At 44.9% G+C, this 23454-nt stretch overlaps 2 protein-coding genes across 5 annotated transcripts in view; both read right to left on the reverse strand.

The window, feature by feature from the left end:
* Positions 1 to 3796, reverse strand: part of LOC118374022 (transmembrane protein 236-like) — a 29788-nt gene extending 25992 nt beyond the window's left edge. For both annotated transcript variants that reach the window (XM_035760356.2, XM_035760355.2), the window contains exon 1: positions 3356 to 3796. In XM_035760356.2, coding sequence (XP_035616249.1) covers positions 3356 to 3606 — 251 coding nt within the window. In that variant the 5' untranslated portion in view covers positions 3607 to 3796. The remainder of the gene's footprint in view (positions 1 to 3355) is intronic.
* A 9396-nt stretch (positions 3797 to 13192) lies between these two features.
* The window catches only part of stam (signal transducing adaptor molecule (SH3 domain and ITAM motif) 1), a 43671-nt gene continuing 33409 nt past the window's right edge, over positions 13193 to 23454 (reverse strand). For all 3 annotated transcript variants that reach the window (XM_052508380.1, XM_052508378.1, XM_052508379.1), the window contains 4 exons: positions 21025 to 21079; positions 20755 to 20902; positions 13786 to 13895; positions 13193 to 13515 (listed from right to left, as the gene is read on the reverse strand). In XM_052508380.1, the coding sequence (XP_052364340.1) occupies positions 13344 to 13515; positions 13786 to 13895; positions 20755 to 20902; positions 21025 to 21079 (485 nt within the window). In that variant the 3' untranslated portion in view covers positions 13193 to 13343. The remainder of the gene's footprint in view (positions 13516 to 13785; positions 13896 to 20754; positions 20903 to 21024; positions 21080 to 23454) is intronic.

Raw genomic sequence — 23454 nt, forward strand, 5'->3', positions numbered from 1 at the left:
CTTGAAATGCTTCTTACGAAGCCACTCCTTCGTTGCCCGGGCGGTGAGTTTGGGATCATTGTCATGCTGAAAGACCCAGCCACGTTTCATCTTCTATGCCCTTACTGATGGAAGGAGGTTTTCACTCAAAATCTCACGATACATGGCCCCATTCATTCTTTCCTTTACACGGATCAGTCGTCCTGGTGCCTTTGCAGAAAAACAGCCCCAAAGCATGATGTTTCCACCCCCATGCTTTACAGTAGGTATGGTGTTCTTTGGATGCAACTCAGCATTGTTTGTCCTCCAAACACGACGAGTTGAGTTTTTACCAAAAAGTTATATTTTGGTTTCATCTGACCATATGACATTCTCCCAATCTTCTTCTAGATCATCCAAATGCTCTCTAGCAAACTTCAGACGGGCCTGGACATGTACTGACTTAAGCAGGGGGACACGTCTAGCACTGCAGGATTTGAATCCCTGGCGGCGTATTGTGTTACTGATAGTAGGCTTTGTTACTTTGGTCCCAGCTCTCTGCAGGTCATTCACTAGGTCCCCCCGTGTGGTTCTGGGATTTTTGCCGTTCTTGTGATCATTTTGACCCCACGGGGTGAGATCTTGCATGGAGCCCCAGATCGAGGGAGATCATCAGTGGTCTTGTATGTCTTCCATTTCCTAATAATTGCTCCCACAGTTGATTTCTTCAAACCAAACTGCTTACCTATTGCAGATTCAGTCTTCCCAGCCTGGTGCAGGTCTACAATTGTGTTTCTGGTGTCCTTTGACAGCTCCTTGGTCTTGGCCATAGTGGAGTTTGGAGTGTGACTGTTTGAGGTTGTGGACAGGTGTATTATATACTGATAACAAGTTCAAACAGGTGCCATTAATACAGGTAACGAGTGGAGGACAGAGGAGCCTCTTAAAGAAGAAGTTACAGGTCTGTGAGAGCCAGAAATCTTGCTTGTCTGTAGGTGACCAAATACTTATTTTCCACCATAATTTGCAAATAAATAAATAAATAAATCCTACAATGTGATTTTCTGGATTTATTTTCCTTCTCATTTTGTCTGTCATAGTTGAAGTGCACCTATGATAAATATTACAGGCTTCTCTCATCTTTTTAAGTGGGAGAACTTGCACAATTGGTGGCTGACTAAATACTTTTTTGCCCCACTGTATACCACAAACCCCTGAGGTGCCTTATTGCTATTATAAACTGCTTACCAACGTAATTAAAGCAGTAAAAATAAGTGTTCTCATATCCGTGGTATTCGGTCTGATATACAACGGCTGTCAGCCAATCAGCATTCAGGGCTCGAAACATCAAGTTTATATTATGTAACATATAATGTATATCACGCAAAGTGTAATGTATACTATAAAATGTATGTGATGTATAAAGTGTAATGTATACTATATAATGTATTTGATGAATAATGTAAAATGTAATGTATAATTACATTACAGATTGCAGCCCCCAAAAAAATGCTTCAGAGTTCAAGTAACAGACACATTAACATCACCTGTTCAGAGGACACTGCGTGAATCAGGCCCTTCATGGTCGAATTGCTGCAAAGAAACCATGCGAACAGGTGATCTCCGCATGTGTGGTTCACACAGGGAGGAGAAGGTGTGATGGTGTTGTGCTGGTGACACGGTCTGTGATTTATTTAGAATTCAGGGCACACTTAACCAGCATGACGACGACAGCATTCTGCAGCGATACACCATCCCATCTGGTTTGTGCTTAGTGCGAATATCATTTGTTTTTCAACAGGACAATGACCCATCACACCTCCAGGCTCTGTAAGGACTATTTGACCTAGAAGAAGTGTGATAGAGTGCTGCATCAGATGACCTGGTCTCCACAATCACCAGACCTCAACTCAATTGAGATGGTTTGAGATGAGTTGGACTGCAGAATGAAGGAAAAGCAGCCAACAAGTGCTCAGCATATGGGAACTCCATCAAGACTGTTGGAAAAGCATTCCTCATGAAGCTGGTTGAGAGAATGCCAAGAGTGTGCAAATCTGTCATCACCTCCAAGCCATAAGACTCCTGAACGTCTCATCAATTGGCTACCCAGACAATTGATTGATTGCATTGCCCCCCCACGGCCTCACCCCCTCTTTTACACCGCTGCTACTCTCTGTTGTCATCATGTAAGCATAGTCAGTTTAATAACTCTACCTACATGTACATATTACCTTAAATAACCGGTGCCCCCGCACATTGTACCGGTACCCCACAGTATATAGTAAGCATTTCATTGAAAGGCTTACACCTGTTAAATTCTGTACATGTGACGCAGAACATTTTATTTGATTAGGGGTGTCAGTTTGGATGGGGAGTGTCGCTGCACAGCTATTTTCAGGTCTCTTCAGAGATGTTTGATCGGGTTCAAGTCCGGGCTCTGGCTGGGCCACTCAAGGACATCCCCACAGCATGATGCTTTCACCACAATGCTTCACCATAGGGATGGTGTCAGGTTTCCTCCAGATGTGACGCTTGGCATTCAGGCCAAAGAGTTCAATCTTGGTTTCATCAGACCAGAGAATCTTGTTTCTCAAGGTCAGAGTCCTTTAGGTGCCTTTTGACAAACTCCAAGTGGGCTGTCATGTGCCTTTTACTGAGGAGTGGCTTCCATCTGGCCACTCTACCATAAAGGCCTGATTGGTGGAGTGCTGCACAGATGGTTGTCCATCTGGAAGGTTCTCCCATCTCCACGGGGGAACTCTGGAGCTCTGTCAGAGTGACCATCGGATTCTTGGTCACATTCCAGACCCTTCAAGGCCCTTCTCCCCCGATTGCGCAGTTTGGCTAGGCAGCCAGCTCCAGGAAGTGTCTTGGTGGTTCCAAACGTACTCCATTTAAGAATGATGGAGGCCACTGTGTTCGTTAGTACCTTCAATGCTGCAGAAATGTTTTGGTATTCTTCCCCAGAATCTGTGCCACAACACAATCCTGTCTCTGAGCTCTACAGACAATTCCTTCGACCTCATGGCTTGGTTTCTGCTCTGACAACTGTGGGACCTTACATAGAAAGGTGTGTGCCTTTCCAAATCATGTCCAATCAACTGCATTTACCACAGGTGGACTCCAATCAAGTTGTGGAAACATCTCAATGATGATCAAGATGCATCTGAGCTCAATTTCGAGCAAAGGGCCTGAATACATATGTAAATAAGGTGTTTTTTATCGTTAATACATTTACTAAACTCTAAAAACCTGCTTTCGCTTTGTCATTTTGGGGTATTGTGTGTATATTGATGAGAAAAACGTATTTAATACATTTTTGTTCCGTAACAAAATGTGGAAAAAGGGAAGAGGTCTGAATACTTTCCAAATACACTGTCTAATGTAATGTACTCACCACTGCGTGATGTCTGTGATGACCGTGTGCTGCTTGAGGACACAGTACCGGAGTGGAACCCAGACCAGCAGAGATACAGAGGTAACGTAGGCTATGGAAGCTGCTACCACCAACCAATAGGCAGTCAGATCTCCTCTGACATGGAGCATCAGGGAAGCAAACCTCTCCATCACCACGAACATTGGAACACTGAGACAAGCGACCTGTAACACCTCATACACCACCAGCTTGATCAACCGCCCTGATGGCATGTCTTTAACCCTTGTTCCCCAGGGTTTAGATACAGCCCCTTCCTTTATCCACCTCTCACTCAACACCAGTCTGGTCTGAAACCCTTTCAATTCTCAGTCTGTTCTGAAACGACTCCTGTTCTCTGTCTGGACTGAAACTACTCCTGTTCTGTCTGACTGGAGCAGAAACCAGTGAACCCTCCTGTGGACTCTGCTCACCAACACTGCTTACACATCACTACGCAACATCACACAACTCGGGAAATCGTATACTTTTATTACTAAGGCAATAAGGTAGTCACGCTCAACTTTTTATGGGGTCGCAAGAAGAAGCACTCCCATACTGTACTAAGGGGGAAAATATTGTTGAACATTACCAGTGTCAACTAGATTATGTATCCCAACCTAGACCATTACCCATGTCAGCTACATTACCTATCAACCTAGACCGTTACCCATGTCAACTACATTACCTATCAACCTAGAACATTACCCATGTCAACTACATTACCTATCAACCTAGACCATTACCCATGTCAGCTACATTACCTATAAACCTAGACCATTAGCCATGTCAACTACATTACCTATCAACCTAGACCATTACCCATGTCAACTACATTACCTATCAACCTAGACCATTACCCATGTCAACTACATTACCTATCAACCTAGACCATTACCCATGTCACCTACATTACCTATCAACCTAGACCATTACCCATGTCAACTACATTACCTATCAACCTAGACCATTACCCATGTCAGCTACATTACCTATCAACCTAGAACATTACCCATGTCAACTACATTACCTATCAACCTAGACCATTACCCATGTCAGCTACATTACCTATCAACCTAGAACATTACCCATGTCAACTACATTACCTATCAACCTAGACCATTACCCATGTCAGCTACATTACCTATCAACCTAGACCATTACCCATGTCAGCTACATTACCTATCAACCTAGACCATTACCCATGTCAGCTACATTACCTATCAACCTAGAACATTACCCATGTCAACTACATTACCTATCAACCTAGACCATTACCCATGTCAGCTACATTACCTATCAACCTAGAACATTACCCATGTCAACTACATTACCTATCAACCTAGAACATTACCCATGTCAGCTACATTACCTATCAACCTAGAACATTACCCATGTCAGCTACATTACCTATCAACCTAGAACATTACCCATGTCAGCTACATTACCTATCAACCTAGAACATTACCCATGTCAACTACATTACCTATCAACCTAGAACATTACCCATGTCAACTACATTACCTATCAACCTAGAACATTACCCATGTCAACTACATTACCTATCAACCTAGACCATTACCCATGTCAACTACATTACCTATCAACCTAGACCATTGCCCATGTCAGCTACATTACCTATCAACCTAGACCATTACCCATGTCAGCTACATTACCTATCAACCTAGAACATTACCCATGTCAACTACATTACCTATCAACCTAGACCATTACCCATGTCAACTACATTACCTATCAACCTAGACCATTACCCATGTCAACTACATTACCTATCAACCTAGACCATTACCCATGTCAACTACATTACCTATCAACCTAGACCATTACCCATGTCAACTACATTACCTATCAACCTAGACCATTACCCATGTCAACTACATTACCTATCAACCTAGACCATTACCCATGTCAGCTACATTACCTATCAACCTAGAACATTACCCATGTCAGCTACATTACCTATCAACCTAGACCATTACCCATGTCAACTACATTACCTATCAACCTAGAACATTACCCATGTCAGCTACATTACCTATCAACCTAGAACATTACCCATGTCAACTACATTACCTATCAACCTAGACCATTACCCATGTCAGCTACATTACCTATCAACCTAGACCATTACCCATGTCAGCTACATTACCTATCAACCTAGACCATTACCCATGTCAGCTACATTACCTATCAACCTAGAACATTACCCATGTCAACTACATTACCTATCAACCTAGACCATTACCCATGTCAACTACATTACCTATCAACCTAGACCATTACCCATGTCAACTACATTACCTATCAACCTAGACCATTACCCATGTCACCTACATTACCTATCAACCTAGAACATTACCCATGTCAAATACATTACCTATCAACCTAGACCATTACCCATGTCACCTACATTACCTATCAACCTAGAACATTACCCATGTCAACTACATTACCTATCGACCTAGAACATTACCCATGTCAACTACATTACCTATCAACCTACAACATTACCCATGTCACCTACATTACCTATCAACCTAGAACATGATCAGTGTACAAAGAAAAGCCAGTCATACAGAAATTATATAGTAAACCACAATATTCTGGATATTTGGCTTTTAGTTTTATTGTGAATACCAATGAATAAGCATGGTTAAAAGAGTAAATATTAAACAGCTGGGTACATTTAACAGAACCTTTACAACTATCATGTTTGAAAGGTAAACCCATAGAGATCCTATTAAATGACAGTTAAACCAGGCATTGATGCTACACTTTACTGTCAGTTGATCCAATGGGCTTTATATCCTACATGCTCCGAGTATCAGGGATGTATAGACCAGAGCTAGGGGGCAGTAGAGGATGTAGTGACAGTATAGACCAGAGCAAGGGGGCAGTAGAGGATGTAGTGACAGTATAGACCAGAGCTAGGGGGCAGTAGAGGATGTAGTGACAGTATAGACCAGAGCTAGGGGGCAGTAGAGGATGTAGTGACAGTATAGACCAGAGCTAGGGGGCAGTAGAGGATGTAGTGACAGTATAGACCAGAGCTAGGGGGCAGTAGAGGATGTAGTGACAGTATAGACCAGAGCTAGGGGGCAGTAGAGGATGTAGTGACAGTATAGACCAGAGCTAGGGGGCAGTAGAGGATGTAGTGACAGTATAGACCAGAGCTAGGGGGCAGTAGAGGATGTAGTGACAGTATAGACCAGAGCTAGGGGGCAGTAGAGGATGTAGTGACAGTATAGACCAGAGCTAGGGGGCAGTAGAGGATGTAGTGACAGTATAGACCAGAGCTAGGGGGCAGTAGAGGATGTAGTGACAGTATAGACCAGAGCTAGGGGGCAGTAGAGGATGTAGTGACAGTATAGACCAGAGCTAGGGGGCAGTAGAGGATGTAGTGACAGTATAGACCAGAGCTAGGGGGCAGTAGAGGATGTAGTGACAGTATAGACCAGAGCTAGGGGGCAGTAGAGGATGTAGTGACAGCATGGACCAGAGCTAGGGGGCAGTAGAGGATGTAGTGACAGTATAGACCAGAGCTAGGAGGCAGTAGAGAATGTAGTGACAGCATGGACCAGAGCTAGGGGGAAGTAGAGAATGTAGTGACAATATGGACCAGAGCTAGGGGGTAGTAGATAATGTAGTGACAGTATAGACCAGAGCTAGGGGCAGTAGAGGATGTAGTGACAGTATAGACCAGAGCTAGGGGGCAGTAGAGGATGTAGTGACAGTATAGACCAGAGCTAGGGGGAAGTAGAGAATGTAGTGACAATATGGACCAGAGCTAGGGGGTAGTAGATAATGTAGTGACAGTATAGACCAGAGCTAGGGGCAGTAGAGGATGTAGTGACAATATGGACCAGAGCTAGGGGGTAGTAGATAATGTAGTGACAGTATAGACCAGAGCTAGGGGGTAGTAGATAATGTAGTGACAGTATAGACCAGAGCTAGGGGCAGTAGAGGATGTAGTGACAGTATAGACCAGAGCTAGGGGGCAGTAGAGGATGTAGTGACAGTATAGACCAGAGCAAGGGGGCAGTAGAGGATGTAGTGACAGTATAGACCAGAGCTAGGGGGCAGTAGAGGATGTAGTGACAGTATAGACCAGAGCTAGGGGGCAGTAGAGGATGTAGTGACAGTATAGACCAGAGCTAGGGGGCAGTAGAGGATGTAGTGACAGTATAGACCAGAGCTAGGGGGCAGTAGAGGATGTAGTGACAGTATAGACCAGAGCTAGGGGCAGTAGAGAACGTAGTGATAGTATGGACCAGAGCTAGGAGGCAGTAGAGAATGTAGTGACAGCATGGACCAGAGCTAGGGGGAAGTAGAGAATGTAGTGACAATATGGACCAGAGCTAGGGGGTAGTAGATAATGTAGTGACAGTATAGACCAGAGCTAGGGGCAGTAGAGAACGTAGTGATAGTATGGATCAGAGCTAGGGGCAGTAGAGAACGTAGTGATAGTATGGATCAGAGCTAGGGGGAAGTAGAAGACAACACAGTAGACGACATTCCCCAGACTTGAAATGACAGGATTCTTTAGTTGTATAAACATAACCTTCATCCACAGACCTATTGCTCGGTTCTACTTCAGATAAATACAGTCAGAGGCCAGTCTATAAGGGGTAGTTAAGGTTAGATAAATACATTGAGATGAACAGCAGCTCCTGGATCTAAAGGGTTAAAATGAGAGAACACTTCTTGTGAGCTATTTAAATAGACCTAAAAATCAGGAAGGACACATCACATTCATTTTCTATCATGACAAATTCTGTAAAGTACTGTGCATGTAAAATAGCATAACAATAATCAAATATAAATTAAAACGCACAATAAAAAAACCCTATCAATTTAACACTGTCAAGAGAAGCTTAAAGACAACAGCAGAATTAGTCAGATCCCTGGAGGCAGATCTCAAATGGAACTCTATTCCCTACATAGTTCAGTACTTTGGCCAGAGCTTCATAGGGCTGCCTCATAGGGCTGCCTCATAAGGCTGCTTCATAGGGCTGCCTCATAGGGCTGCCTCATAAGGCTGCTTCATAGGGCTGCCTCATAGGGCTGCCTCATAAGGCTGCTTCATAGGGCTGCCTCATAGGGCTGCCTCATAAGGCTGCTTCATAGGGCTGCTTCATAGGGCTGCCTCATAGGGCTGCCTCATAAGGCTGCTTCATAGGGCTGCCTCATAAGGCTGCCTCATAGGGATGCCTCATAGGGATGCCTCATAAGGCTGCCTCATAGGGATGCCTCATAAGGATGCCTCATAGGGCTGCCTCATAAGGCTCTGCTCTAGAGTAGTGTACTTCATGTGTTCACATGTCCAGGAGAGCAGGGACAATTGCTGCTTGTTGTTTTGTTCGGGAAACACACACCCCATCAGTCCTGGACAGACAAACACTATATATATGCTATATAATATTACTAGTACATATACTATCTCATTCACTAGTACATTATATTATACACACACTATCATATTACTAGCACAGTACATATCACCAGTACAGTACACACACTACCAATATGCGGATACCCCTTCAAACTAGTGGATTCAGCTATTTCCGCCACACCCATTACTTACAGGTGTAGAAAAATTGAGCACACAGCCATGCAATCTCAATAGACAAACATTGGCAGTAGAACGGCCTTACTGAAGTGCTCAGTGACTCTCAACGTAGCACTGTCATAGGATGCCACATTTCCAACAAGTCACTTCCTCAAATTTCTCCCCTGCTAGAGCTGCCCCGGTCAACTGTAAGTGGTGTTAGTGTGAAGTGGAAACTTCTAGGAGCAAAAACAGCTGCCCGAATGCATAGTGTCAACTGAAAAGTTGGTTGGAGGAGGAATAATGGTTCGGGCTCCTTCGTTCCAGTGAAGGGAAATCAACGCTGCAGCATACAATGACATTCTAGACGATTCTGTGCTTCCAACTTTGTGGCAACAGTTTGGGGAAGGCGCTTTCATGTTTCAGCATGACAATGCCCCCGTGGATAAAGCAAGGTCCATACAGAAAAGGTTTGTCGAGAACGGTGTGGAAGAACTTGACTGGCCTGCACAGAGCCCTGACCTCAAACCCATCGAACACTTTTGTGATTAATTGGAACCCCGACTGTGAGCCAGGCCTAATCGCCCAACATCAGTGCCGACCTCAATAATGCGCTTGTGGCTGAATGGAAGCAAGTCCCTGCAGCAATGTTCCAACAACTAGTGGAAAGCCAGAAGAGTGGAGGCTGTTATAGCAGCAAACGGGGGACCAACTCCATATTAATGCCCATGAGCTTGGAATGAGATGTTCGAGGGAACAGGTGTCCACATACTTTAGGTCATGTAGTGTGTATGTATGCATGTATATATTTTTACTGCACTGGTCATATGATATAGTACAAGTACATATGTACTATACTACATCATGACTAGTACAGTATATATCACCAGTACTGTATATATGTACTATATCATATGACTAGTATAGTTTATAGTACCAGTGGAGTATAAATGTACTATATCATATGACGAGTACAGTATATATCACCAGTACTGTATATATGTACTATATCATATGACTAGTATAGTATATAGTACCAGTGGAGTATAAATGTACTAGACCATTTCATATGGCTAGTACAGCATGTCTCACTAGTATAATATACAGTGCATTCGGAAAGTATTCAGACCCCTTCACTTTTTTCACATTGTTGTTACAACCTTTATAAAACAGATTACATATTTTTTTTCTCATCAATCTACACACAATATCCCCTAATGACAATACCCCCTAATGACAATACCCCCTAATGACAAAGAAAAAAGGGTGTATTCAGACTCTTTACTCAGTACTCTGTTGAAGCACTTATAGCATTGACTACAGCCTCAAGTGTTCTTGGGTATGACTCTACAAGCTTGGCATACATGTATTTGGGGAGTTTATCCCATTCTTCTCTGCAGATCCTCTCAATCTTGGATGGGGAGCGTCGCCGCACAGCCGTTTTCAGGTCTCTCCAGAGATGTTCGATTGGGTTTAAGTCCGGGCTCTGACTGGCCACTCAAGGACATTCAGAGACTTGCCTTGAAGCCACTCCTGCATTGTCTTGGCTGTGTGCTTAGGGTCATTGTCCTGTAGGAAGGTGAACCTTCACCCCAGTCTGAGGACCTGAGCACTCTGGAGCAGTTTTTCATCTCTGTACTTTGCTCCATTAATCTTTTCCTCGATCCTGACTAGTCTCCCAGTCCCTGCTGCATGGTGCCAGGTTTACTCCAGATGTGACGCTTGGCATTCAGGCAAAGAGTTCAATCTTTGTTTCATCGGACCAGAAAATCTTGTTTATCATGTTCTGAGAGTCCTTTTGGCAAATTCCAAGTGGGCTGTCATTTTACTGAGTGGCTTCGGTCCGGCAACTCTACTATAAAGGCCTGATTGGTGGAGTGCTGTAGAGACAGTTGTTTTTCTGGAAGGTTCTCCCGTCTCCACAGAGGAACTCTGGAGCTCTGTCAGAGTGACCATTGGGTTCTTGGTCACCCCTCTGACCAAGGCCCTTCTCCCCTAATTGCTCAGTTTGGCTGGGCGGCCAGCTCTAGGAAGTCTTGGTGGTTCCAAACTTCTTAATTTAAAAATGATGGAGGCCACTGTGTTCTTGGGGATCTTCAATGCTGCCGAAATGTTTTGGTACCCTTCCCCAGACCTGTGTCTCAACACAATCCTGTCTCATAGCTTCACAGACAATTCCTTCCATCTCATGGCTTGGTTTCTGCTCTGACATGCACTGTCAACTGTGGGACCATTATATAGACAGGTGTGTGCATTTTCAGACTGCACCTGAGCTCAATTTCGAGTCTCATAGCAAAAGATCTGAATACTTATGTAAATAAGTTCTCTTTTTATTTTTTTAAATAAATTTGCAAAGTTTTCTAAAAACCTGTTTATGCTTTGTCATTATGGGGTATTGTGTGTAGATTGATGCGGGGGAAAAGTAAATTAATCCATTTTAGAATAAGGCTGTAACGTAACAAAATGTGGAAAATGTCGGGGGGCCTGAATACTTTCCCGAATGCACTGTAGTACATCACCAGTACAGTACATTTAAACAATGTCTGCCTGTTTCACTATTTTCTCATCTTTAGTATTTCTAAAACAATGCAATGACAAGAAAGAATGAAGTAGCATAACATTGTCAGATTCCTTTAAAAAAGATAAGTTAAACAAGTTGCTGCTTCTCTTCATGATGTGGAACATCACTGTCTGTTCATATGCTGGACGGGCTTCATGGTTCTGCTCTTTTAGGTTGAGTGAGTGAGTGAGAGATGAAATGACAGAGAGAGAGATGAAATGGCAGAGTATGCAGAATGTGTCCATGTCTACTTGTGTATCTGTAGATGTGTACTTGTATGTGTATTTCGCAGTGTGGCGTGTGTAGTTTGCAGTGTGGGTGTGTGGCGTGTGTAGTTTGCAGTGTGGGTGTGTAGTTTGCAGTGTGGGTGTGTGGCGTGTGTAGTTTGCAGTGGGGGTGTGTGGCGTGTGTAGTTTGGGTGTGGGTGTGTGGCGTGTGTAGTTTGCAGTGTGGGTGTGTGGCGTGTGTAGTTTGGGTGTGGGTGTGTGGCGTGTGTAGTTTGGGTGTGGGTGTGTGGCGTGAGTAGTTTGGGTGTGGGTGTGTGGCGTGTGTAGTTTGCAGTGTGGGTGTGTGGCGTGTGTAGTTTGGGTGTGGGTGTGTGGCGTGTGTAGTTTGGGTGTGTGGCGTGTGTAGTTTGCAGTGTGGGTGTGTGGCGTGTGTAGTTTGCAGTGTGGGTGTGTGGCGTGTGTAGTTTGCAGTTTGGGTGTGGGTGTGTGGCGTGTGTAGTTTGCAGTGTGGGTGTGTGGCGTGTGTAGTTTGCAGTGTGGGTGTGTGGCGTGTGTAGTTTGCAGTGTGGGTGTGTGGCGTGTGTAGTTTGCAGTGTGGGTGTGTGGCGTGTGTAGTTTGCAGTGTGGGTGTGTGGCGTGTGTAGTTTGCAGTGTGGGTGTGTGGCGTGTGTAGTTTGCAGTGTGGGTGTGTGGCGTGTGTAGTTTGCAGTGTGGGTGTGTGGCGTGTGTAGTTTGCAGTGTGGGTGTGTAGTTTGCAGTGTGGGTGTGTAGTTTGCAGTGTGGGTGTGTAGTTTGCAGTGTGGCGTGTGTAGTTTGCAGTGTGGGTGTGTGGCGTGTGTAGTTTGCAGTGTGGGTGTGTAGTTTGCAGTGTGGGTGTGTAGTTTGCAGTGTGGGTGTGTGTAGTTTGCAGGGTGGGTGTGTGTAGTTTGCAGTGTGGGTGTGTGTAGTTTGCAGTGTGGGTGTGTGTAGTTTGCAGTGTGGGTGTGTGTAGTTTGCAGTGTGGGTGTGTGTAGTTTGCAGTGTGGGTGTGTGTAGTTTGCAGTGTGGGTGTGTGTAGTTTGCAGTGTGGGTGTGTGTAGTTTGCAGCGTGGGTGTGTAGTTTGCAGCGTGGGTGTGTAGTTTGCAGTGTGGGTGTGTGTAGTTTGCAGTGTGGGTGTGTGTAGTTTGCAGTGTGGGTGTGTGGTGTAGTGTGAAGCGTGGCGTAGTGTGAACATGGCGTGTGTGCGTGGCGTGGTATTGTGTGGCGTATAGAATGGCATGTCATAGCATGGTGTAGCGTAATGTGTGCACGGCATGTAGCGTAGCGTGGCATGGTGTGTAGTAGCGTGTAGCATGGAGTAGCGTAATGTGTGCACGGCGTGTAGCGTAGCGTGGCATGGTGTGTAGTAGCGTGTAGCATGGCGTAGCGTAATGTGTGCACGGCGTGTAGCGTAGCGTGGCATGGTGTGTAGTAGCGTGTAGCATGGAGTAGCGTAATGTGTGCACGGCGTGTAGCGTAGCGTGGCATGGTGTGTAGTAGCGTGTAGCATGGCGTAGCGTAATGTGTGCACGGCGTGTAGCGTAGCGTGGCATGGTGTGTAGTAGCGTGTAGCATGGCGTAGCGTTGCGTAGTGTTTTCTATAGAAGAGCCTTCTCGGGGTAGGGGTGCTGCTGTGTGTCAGGTGGGTGTGGAAGGCTCTGGCCAGGGATGGAGCTGTAGCCGGATGGCTGATTGGCTGGAGGCTGGTAGGACAAGCCCTCTGCAGCTGGACTGTAGACTGGAGGCTGGCCCATGTACATATGGACATCACTAGAACACACACACACACAGCAGGTTAAAGGATCTACAGTAGGTAAAGTCCACCCAAACGGAGCTGACGGATGTCTGTTAGCGTCGCTCTCTATGTATATTTGTGCGGTTGAATTTTTGGAACGCAAACCAAACGGAATTCCATCAGCTCCATTTGTGAAGATCCCTTTAGGGTTGTGTGTGTGTGTGTGTGTGTGTGTGTGTGTGTGTGTGTGTGTGTGTGTGTGTGTGTGTGTGTGTGTGTGTGAGAATGGTTGTTAGGACGGTCACCTCGGTGCTGGCTGGCCAGTCTGTAGCTGCTCCAGAGAAACACTGTATCCCTGCTGAACCCCTCCTGGACCGCTCATCCCATAGGACCCTCCAGACTGACCCGGGTACACCTGGGGGAACAAACACAGAATACTAGAGATAGATAGATATATATATACAGTTGAAGTTGGAAGTTTACATACACCTTAGCCAAATGCCTTTAAACTCAGTTTTTCACAATTCCTGACATTTAATCCTAGTAAAAATTACCTGTCTAAAGTCAGTTAGGATCACCACTTTATTTTAAGAACGTGAAACCTCCAAATAATAGTAGAGAGAATGATTTTTCAGATTTCTTTCTTTCATCACATTCCCAGTGGGTCAGAAGTTTACATACACTCAATTAGTATTTGGTAGCATTGCCTTTAAATTGTTTAACTTGGGCAAACGTTTCAGGTAGCCTTCCACAAGCTTCCCACAATAAGTTGGGTGAATTTTGGCCCATTCCTCCTGACAGAGCTGGTGTAACTGAGTCAGGTTTGTAGGCCTACTTGCTCACACACACCTTTGCAGTTCTGCCCACACATTTTCTATATGACTGAGGTCAAGGCTTTGTGATGGCCACTCCAATACCTTGACTTTGTTGTCCTTAAGCCATTTTGCCACAACTTTGAAAGTATGCTTGGGGTCATTGTCCATTTGGAAGACCCATTTGCGACCAAGCTTCAATTTTGTGAAGTGCACCACTCCTTCCTGCAGCAAAGCATCCCCTCTCCTGTACTTCCTGTTCACCCATGACTGCGTGGCCATGCACGCCTCCAACTCAATCATCAAGTTTGCAGACGACACTACAGTGGTAGGCTTGATTACGAACAATGACGAGACGGCCTACAGGGAGGTGGTGAGGGCCCTCGGATTGTGGTGTCAGGAAAATAACCTCACACTCAATGTCAACAAAACTAAGGAGATGATTGAGGACTTCAGGAAACAGCAGAGGGAGCAGCACCCTATCTACATCGACAGGACAGTACTGGAACAGGTGGAAAGTTTTAAGTTCCTTGGCGTACACATTACGGACAAACTGAAATGGTCCACACATACAGACAGCGTGGTGAAGGTGGCGCAGCAGCGCCTCTTTAACCTTAGGCGGCTGAAGAAATTCAGTTTGTCACAGATGCACAATCGAGAGCATCCTGTCGGGCTGCATCACCACCTGGTACGGCAACTGCTCCTCCCACAACCGTAAGGCTCTCCAGAGGGTAGTGAGGTCTGCACAACATCACCGGGGGCAAACTGCCCTCCAGGACACCTACACCACCCAATGTCACAGGAAGGCCAAAAAGATCATCAAGGACAACAACCACCCGAACCACTGCCTGTTCACCCTGCTATCATCCAGAAGGTGAGGTCAGTACAGGTGCATCAAAGCTGGGACCGAGAGACTGAAAAACAGCTCTAGCCACTTTAATAATAAAAAATGTATGCAATAAATGTATCACTAGCCACTTTAAATAATGTTTACAAACTCTACATTACTCATCTCATATGTATATACTGTACTCTATACCATCTACTACATCTTGCCTATTCCGTTCGGCCCATCACTCATTCATACTTTTTTTGTACATATTCTTATTAATTCCTTTACACTTGTGTGTAGAAGGTAGTTGTTGTGAAATTGTTAGGTTAGATTACATTTTAGATATTACTGCATGGTCGGAATTAGAAGCACAAGCATTTCGCTACACTCGCATTAACATCTGCTGACCATGTGTATGTCACAAATAACATTATTGGATTCTGTGCTTCACGGTTTGGATGGTGTTCTTCGGCTTGCAAGTCTCCCCCTTTTTCCTCCAAACATAACGATGGTCATTGTGGCCCAACAGTTCTATTATTGTTTCATCAGACCAGAAGACATTTCTCCAAAAAGTACAATATTTGCCCCCATGTGGAGTTGCAAACTGTAGTCTGGATTTTCTATGGCGGTTTTGGAGCAGTGGCTTTAGCCTTGCTGAGCGGCCTTTCAGGTTATCGATATAGGACTCGTTTCACTGTGGATATAGATACTTTTGTACCCGTTTCCTCCAGCATCTTCACAAGGTGTTGTAACTTTAATGTGTTAGAGTTAATGTTTAAGTTACTTCATGGAGCTGTATCTGAAGATATTTCTTTACAGTCATTTACATATGTAATTGTATTAAATTACGCTTTTGACTGCAAGTTCCAGAATGCCTTGCGACAGGAATGAGAGAGATAACGCGCCAGTTATGTGCAGGTGCAAAGTGATAAAGCTGATTGAGGGGTGTATCAAATACTTGTTCTCCCCACTGTGTGTGTGTGTGTGTGTGAAGATATATACATACACACACACACACACACACACACACACACACACTTAAGTATCAAATGTAAAAGTAGAAATATTTTCAACTTCCTAATATTAAGCAAACCAGACAGCACAATTTTCTTGGGCAGGACGACAGATTTTCACCTTGTCAGCTCAGGGTATCCAATCTTGCAACCTAGTCCAACGCGCTAACCACCTGCCTCTCATTGCACTCCACGAGGAGCCTGCCTGTTACGTGAATGCAGTAGAGGCCAGGGTAAGTTGCTAGCTAGCATTAAACTTATCTTATAAAAAAACAATCAATCATAATCACTAGTTATAACTACACATTAATGATATTACTCGATGCAACGCTGGGGGATGATTTAACAAAAGCACAATTGTTGGATGACTGTGCCTAACCATAAACGACAATGCCTTTCTTAAAATCAATACACAGAAGTATATATTTTTAAACCTGCATATTTAGCTAAAAGAAATCCAGGTTAGCAGGCAATATTAACCAGGTGAAATTGTTTCATTTCTCTTGAGTTCATTGCACGCAGAGTCAGGGTATATGCAACAGTTTGGGCAGCCTGGCTCATTGCGAACTAATTTGCCAGAATGTTTCGTAATTATGACATAACATTGAAGGTTGTGCAATATAACAAGAATATTTAGACTTAGGGATGCCACCCGTTAGATAAAATACCAAACGGTTCCGTATTTCACTGAAATAAAAGTTTTGTTTTCGAGATGATAGTTTCTGGATTCGACAGTATTAATGACCAAAGGCTCGTATTTCTGTGTGTTATTATGTTATAACTAAGGCTATGATTTGATAGAGCAGTCTGACTGAGCGATGGTAGGCAGCAGCAGGCTCGTAAGCATTCATTCAAACAGCACTTTCCTGCGTTTTGCCAGCAGCTCTTCGCAAGCACAGCTCTGTTTATGACTTCAAGCCTATCAGCCTAATGGCTGGTGTAACTGATGTGAAATGGCTAGCTAGTTAGCTGGGTGTGTGCTAATAGCATTTCAAACGTCACTCGCTCTGAGACTTGGAGTAGTTATTCACCTTGCTCTGCAAGGCCTGCGGATTTTGTGGAGCGACGCTGCTTCGAGTGTGGCTGTTGTCGATATGTTCCAGGTTCAAGCCCAGGTAGGGGCGAGGAGAGGGACGGAAGCTATACTGTAACACTGGCAATACTAAAGTGCCTATAAGAACATCCAATAGTCAAAGGTATTTGAAATACAAATGGTATAGAGAGAAATAGTCCTATAAGTACTATATTAACTACAACCGAAAACCTATTATCTTGGAATATTGAAGTCTCATGTTAAAATGAACCACCAATTTTCATATGTTCTCATGTTCTGAGCAAGGAACTTAAACTTTAGCTTTTTTACATGGCACATATTGCACTTTTACTTTCTTCTTTGTTTTTGCATTATTTAAATCAATTTGAACATGCTTCATTATTTATTTGAGGCTAAATAGATGTTTATTGATGTACTATATGAAGTTAAAAATAAGTTAATTCAGTATGGTTGTAATTGTCATTATTGCAACAACAAAAAAATATATATATTTATTTAAATCAGCCGATTAATCGGTATCTGCCTTTTTTGGTCCTCCAATAATCGGTATCGGCGTTGAAAAATCATAATCGGTCGACCTCTAATAAGGACAAAATGTGGAACAAGTCAAGGGTTCTGAATACCAAACGTATAGTATAGTTCCCGCTCAGCCCAGTCAAAACTGTTCGCTGCTCTGGCCCCCCAAAATGGTGGAACAAACTCCCTCACGACGCCAGGACAGCGGAGTCAATCACCACCTTCCGGAGACACCTGAAACCCCACCTCTTCAAGGAATACCTAGGATAGGGTAAGTAATCCTTCTCACCCCCTAAAAAGATTTAGATGCACTATTGTAAAGTGGCTGTTCCACTGGATGTCATAAGGTGTATGCACCAATTTGTAAGTCGCTCTGGATAAGAGCGTCTGCTAAATGACTTAAATGTAAATGTATAGACCAAAAAAGTTACCTCATTAAAAAGTTGAAGGTGGTCTTATCAAATAGCTGTATTTCATCCTTACTACTATCACAAACTGGTGGTGGTCGTCTGCTAAGTCAGTAATTACTTCCCTGTAGCTAACCAGTCACCACCAGCCTTCTAGTGCCTGGTTAAGAAACAAGCTGATTTACCAAATTAAAATATACAGGATCTGTAGTCTCTCTCAACGCTCCCACGTTACCACTGCCTTTCATATACAGGTTCTGTAGTCTCTCTCAGCCCTCCCACGTTACCACTGCCTTTCATATACAGGATCTGTAGTCTCTCTCAGCCCTCCCACGTTACCACTGCCTTTCATATACAGGATCTGTAGTCTCTCTCAGCCCTCCCACGTTACCACTGCCTTTCATATACAGGTTCTGTAGTCTCTCTCAGCCCTCCCACGTTACCACTGCCTTTCATATACAGGATCTGTAGTCTCTCTCAACCCTCCCACGTTACCACTGCCTTTCATATACAGGTTCTGTAGCCAACTCCCCCTCTTTTCCTTAGAGAAAACTGTTTTCGTTCAACAATGTTTAATGTTGCTCTGACCTCTTTCTCCCCTCTCTCTCCAGATGAAATCTGGCGTCTTGTGACGGCCGGCCGCCCAACAACCTGCCCGCTTGACCCTATCCCCTCCTCTCTTCTCCAGACCATTTCCGGAGACCTTCTCCCTTACCTCACCTCGCTCATCAACTCATCCCTGACCGCTGGCTACGTCCCTCCCGTCTTCAAGAGAGCGAGAGTTGCACCCCTTCTGAAAAAACCTACACTCGATCCCTCCGATGTCAACAACTACAGACCAGTATCCCTTCTCTCTTTTCTCTCCAAAACTCTTGAGCGTGCCGTCCTTGGCCAGCTCTACCGCTATCTCTCTCAGAATGACCTTCTTGATCCAAATCAGTCAGGTTTCAAGACTAGTCATTCAACTGAGACTGCTCTTCTCTGTATCACGGAGGCGCTCCGCACTGCTAAAGCTAACTCTCTCTCCTCTGCTCTCATCCTTCTAGACCTATCGGCTGCCTTCGATACTGTGAACCATCAGATCCTCCTCTCCACCCTCTCCGAGTTGGGCATCTCCGGCGCGGCCCACGCTTGGATTGCGTCCTACCTGACAGGTCGCTCCTACCAGGTGGCGTGGCGAGAATCTGTCTCCCTCACCACGCGCTCTCACCACTGGTGTCCCCAGGGCTCTGTTCTAGGCCCTCTCTTATTCTCGCTATACACCAAGTCACTTGGCTCTGTCATAACCTCACATGGTCTCTCCTATCATTGCTATGCAGACGACACACAATTAATCTTCTCCTTTCCCCCTTCTGATGACCAGGTGGCGAATCGCATCTCTGCATGTCTGGCAGACATATCAGTGTGGATGACGGATCACCACCTCAAGCTGAACCTCAGCAAGACGGAGCTCCTCTTCCTCCCGGGAAGGACTGCCCGTTCCATGATCTCGCCATCACGGTTGACAACTCCATTGTGTCCTCCTCCCAGAGCGCTAAGAACCTTGGCGTGATCCTGGACAACACCCTGACGTTCTCAACTAACATCAAGGCGGTGTCCCGTTCCTGTAGGTTCATGCTCTACAACATCCGCAGAGTACGACCCTGCCTCACACAGGAAGCGGCGCAGGTCCTAATCCAGGCACTTGTCATCTCCCGTCTTGATTACTGCAACTCGCTGTTGGCTGGGCTCCTGCCTGTGCCATTAAACCCCTACAACTCATCCAGAACGCCGCAGCCCGTCTGGTGTTCAACCTTCCCAAGTTCTCTCACGTCACCCCGCTCCTCCGCTCTCTCCACTGGCTTCCAGTTGAAGCTCGCATCCGCTACAAGACCATGGTGCTCGCCACGGAGCTGTGAGGGGAACGGCACCTCAGTACCTCCAGGCTCTGATCAGGCCCTACACCCAAACAAGGGCACTGCGTTCATCCACCTCTGGCCTGCTCGCCTCCCTACCACTGAGGAAGTACAGTTCCCGCTCAGCCCAGTCAAAACTGTTCGCTGCTCTGGCCCCCAATGGTGGAACAAACTCCCTCACGACGCCAGGACAGCGGAGTCAATCACCACCTTCCGGAGACACCTGAAACCCCACCTCTTCAAGGAATACCCAGGATAGGGTAAGTAAGGGTAAGTAATCCCTCTCACCCCCAACAAGATTTAGATGCAAGTGGCTGTTCCACTGGGTGTCATAGGTGTTTGCACCAATTTGTAAGTCGCTCTGGATAAGAGCGTCTGCTAAATGACTTAAATGTAAATGTAAATGTTTAAAAAACATTTATAAAATGTGTTTAATTGAACCTATATTTTAACTAGGCAAGTCAGTTAAGAACAAATTCTTCTTTACAAATGACGGCCTACCCCGGCCAAACCCGGAAGATGCTGGGCCAATTGTGCACCGCCCTATGGGACTCTCAATCACGGCCGGATTTGATACTGCCTGGATTCAAACCAGTTACTGAGTGACTCCTTTTGCACTGAGATGCAGTGCCTTAGACCACTGCACCACTCGGGAACCAGCAATACATTTTTATCTTTCTACCGTGGGCCGCATTTTGAGAAAGAACGAGAGAGGGCAAGAAAGAGAGAGAGATGAGTGACCTACCTGTTGTGCTGTGTTGGCAGATTGATGCATGTAGTACTGCTGGGTCTGTAGCTTTGTGTACATGGCATAGTCCTCATTCATAAGCTTAGCATAAAGAGACAGCGCCTCCATCAACTTCACATTCAGCTCTGACAGCTCTGAATGCTTCCTGAAACACAGGAGTCAGTCAGTCAGTCAGTCAGCCAACCAACCAACCAACCAGTCAGTCAGCCAAGCAACCAGTCAGTCAGCCAAGCAATCAGTCAGTAAGGTGTAAGCTGAATACCGTACCTGTCAGTGCTCTCAAGCTTCTGATCAATGAGGGGACACATCTGGTTGCAGGCACCTTAGCAGAACAAGAAACAATGTTATGTAATGTTTTGTAACTGTATAGTGTATTCTAAATGCAACCAGTGTTTTAATTAAGAAACGGGTTAAATAAATAATTAATGACAGTAGTTAGTCAGTCTTACCCACTAGATGCAAGAGTTAGTTAGTCAGTCTTAGCCTCTAGCTGTAGGAGTTAGTCGGTCAGTCTTAGCCTCTAGCTGTAGGAGTTAGTCGGTCAGTCTTAGCCCCTAGCTGTAGGAGTTAGCCAGTCAGTCTTAGCCCCTAGCTGTAGGAGTTAGTCAGTCAGTCTTAGCCTCTAGCTGTAGGAGTTAGTCAGTCAGTCCTAGCCCCTAGCTGTAGGAGTTAGTCGGTCAGTCTTAGCCTCTAGCTGTAGGAGTTAGTCGGTCAGTCTTAGCCCCTAGCTGTAGGAGTTAGTCGGTCAGTCTTAGCCCCAAGCTGTAGGAGTTAGCCAGTCAGTCTTAGCCCTAGCTGTAGGAGTTAGTCAGTCAGTCTTAGCCTCTAGCTGTAGGAGTTAGTCGGTCAGTCTTAGCCCCTAGCTGTAGGAGTTAGCCAGTCAGTCTTAGCCCCTAGCTGTAGGAGTTAGCCAGTCAGTCTTAGCCCCTAGCTGTAGGAGTTAGTCGGTCAGTCTTAGCCCCTAGCTGTAGGAGTTAGCCAGTCAGTCTTAGCCCCTAGCTGTAGGAGTTAGCCAGTCAGTCTTAGCCCCTAGCTGTAGGAGTTAGTCGGTCAGTAGTAGCCCCTAGCTGTAGGAGTTAGTCGGTCAGTAGTAGCCCCTAGCTGTAGGAGTTAGTCAGTCAGTCTTAGCCTCTAGCTGTAGGAGTTAGTTGGTCAGTCTTAGCCCCTAGCTGTAGGAGTTAGTCATTCTTACCGTTTAGCTGTAAGAGTTAGTCAGTCTTAGCCTGTGTTCGTAATGGCTGCTCAGTGAAACGACCTGTCCTGATTTGTCATAGACGATTGCTAAAAAAACGAATGAGCAAGCCTTCCTTCATGACCTGGTCTCTGTAAAATGGTACAGAATCAGCTTGACGTTTGGACCTTCTTTTTTAATATTTTCAATGGTATTGTTAACAAACACGCCCCCATAAAGAAAATTTGAATTAAAAACAGGTTCAGCCCCTGGTTCGACCGTGATCTTGCAGAGTTACTCCACCTCAAGAATTGCATTGGCGAAAGGCTCAGCAAACGCATACTCAGAATGACTGGTTCTCGTCCAGGCTAATGAGGAATAAGTGCACTCAGGCTATCCGGAAGGCGAAATTGAGATACTTTAAGAAGCAGTTCTCTCTCTGTGGGTCTAACCTCAAGAAGTTCTGGGAAACGGTTAAAGACCTGAAGAATAAACTCTCCTCCTCACAGCTGCCCATGTCCCTTAATGTTGATGTGGTTGTTACTGACAAGAAGCACATGGCTGAGCTCTTTAATAACCACTTCATTAAGTCAGATTCCTATTTGACTCAGCCATGCCGCCTTGACATTCCAACATTTCCTCATCTCCCACCCCATCTAATGCGACTAACCCCGCTCATCCTCCACATACAACACCAGCTCTGCCAGTCACATTATGTTAAAGGTCCCCAAAGCACACATCCATGGGTCACTCCTTTTCAGTTTGCTGCAGCTAGCGACTGGAATGAGCTGCAAACAACATTCAAACTGGACAGTTTTATCTCAATCTCTTCATTCAAAGACTCAGTCATGGACACTCTTACTGACAGTTGTGTCTGCTTTGCGTGATGTATTGTTGTCTCTACCTTCTTGCCCTTTGTGATGTTGTCTGTGCCCAATAATGTTTGTACCATGTTTTGTGTTGCTACCATGTTGTTGTAATGTGTTGCTACCATGCTGTGTTGTCATGTGTTGCTGCCTTACTATGTTATTGTCTTAGGTCTCTCTTTATGTAGTGTTATCTCTTGTCGTGATGTGTGTTTTGTCCCCTCTTTATTATTCATAATTAATAATTAACTATTTATAATCCCAATTTTCAAACAGCTTTCTTGTCGGGGCAAAGTATTACTGCAGAGTCAATTAAACATTCTTTAATGAATTCTAACTCAGCGAATGGCTTTCTATGTTTAGCAATTTTGTGGGACAGTACATATCTAGCTATCGCAATTCTGTTTGCTGAATGCAGTTTTGTGAAAACTCCTTGTTGCTTTTGCAACTGAGACAGTTAAATGCTTAGCTAGACACCAGAGGAGATCAGGTATTTTTGTAAGGAAGAAAGTAATATGAGCCAAAAATGTTGGTGAATTTGAAATTCGTAATGTTTGAATCGGTTTTGGGGTCCACAAACCATCTTAAACATTGAAATCAGTGACTGATGCGCATCGGTGAATTGTTACATACCTATTAGTTAGTCAGTCTTAACCTCTA

Source organism: Oncorhynchus keta, unplaced genomic scaffold, assembly GCF_023373465.1.
Source record: "Oncorhynchus keta strain PuntledgeMale-10-30-2019 unplaced genomic scaffold, Oket_V2 Un_contig_3586_pilon_pilon, whole genome shotgun sequence".
Lineage (NCBI taxonomy): Eukaryota > Metazoa > Chordata > Actinopteri > Salmoniformes > Salmonidae > Oncorhynchus > Oncorhynchus keta.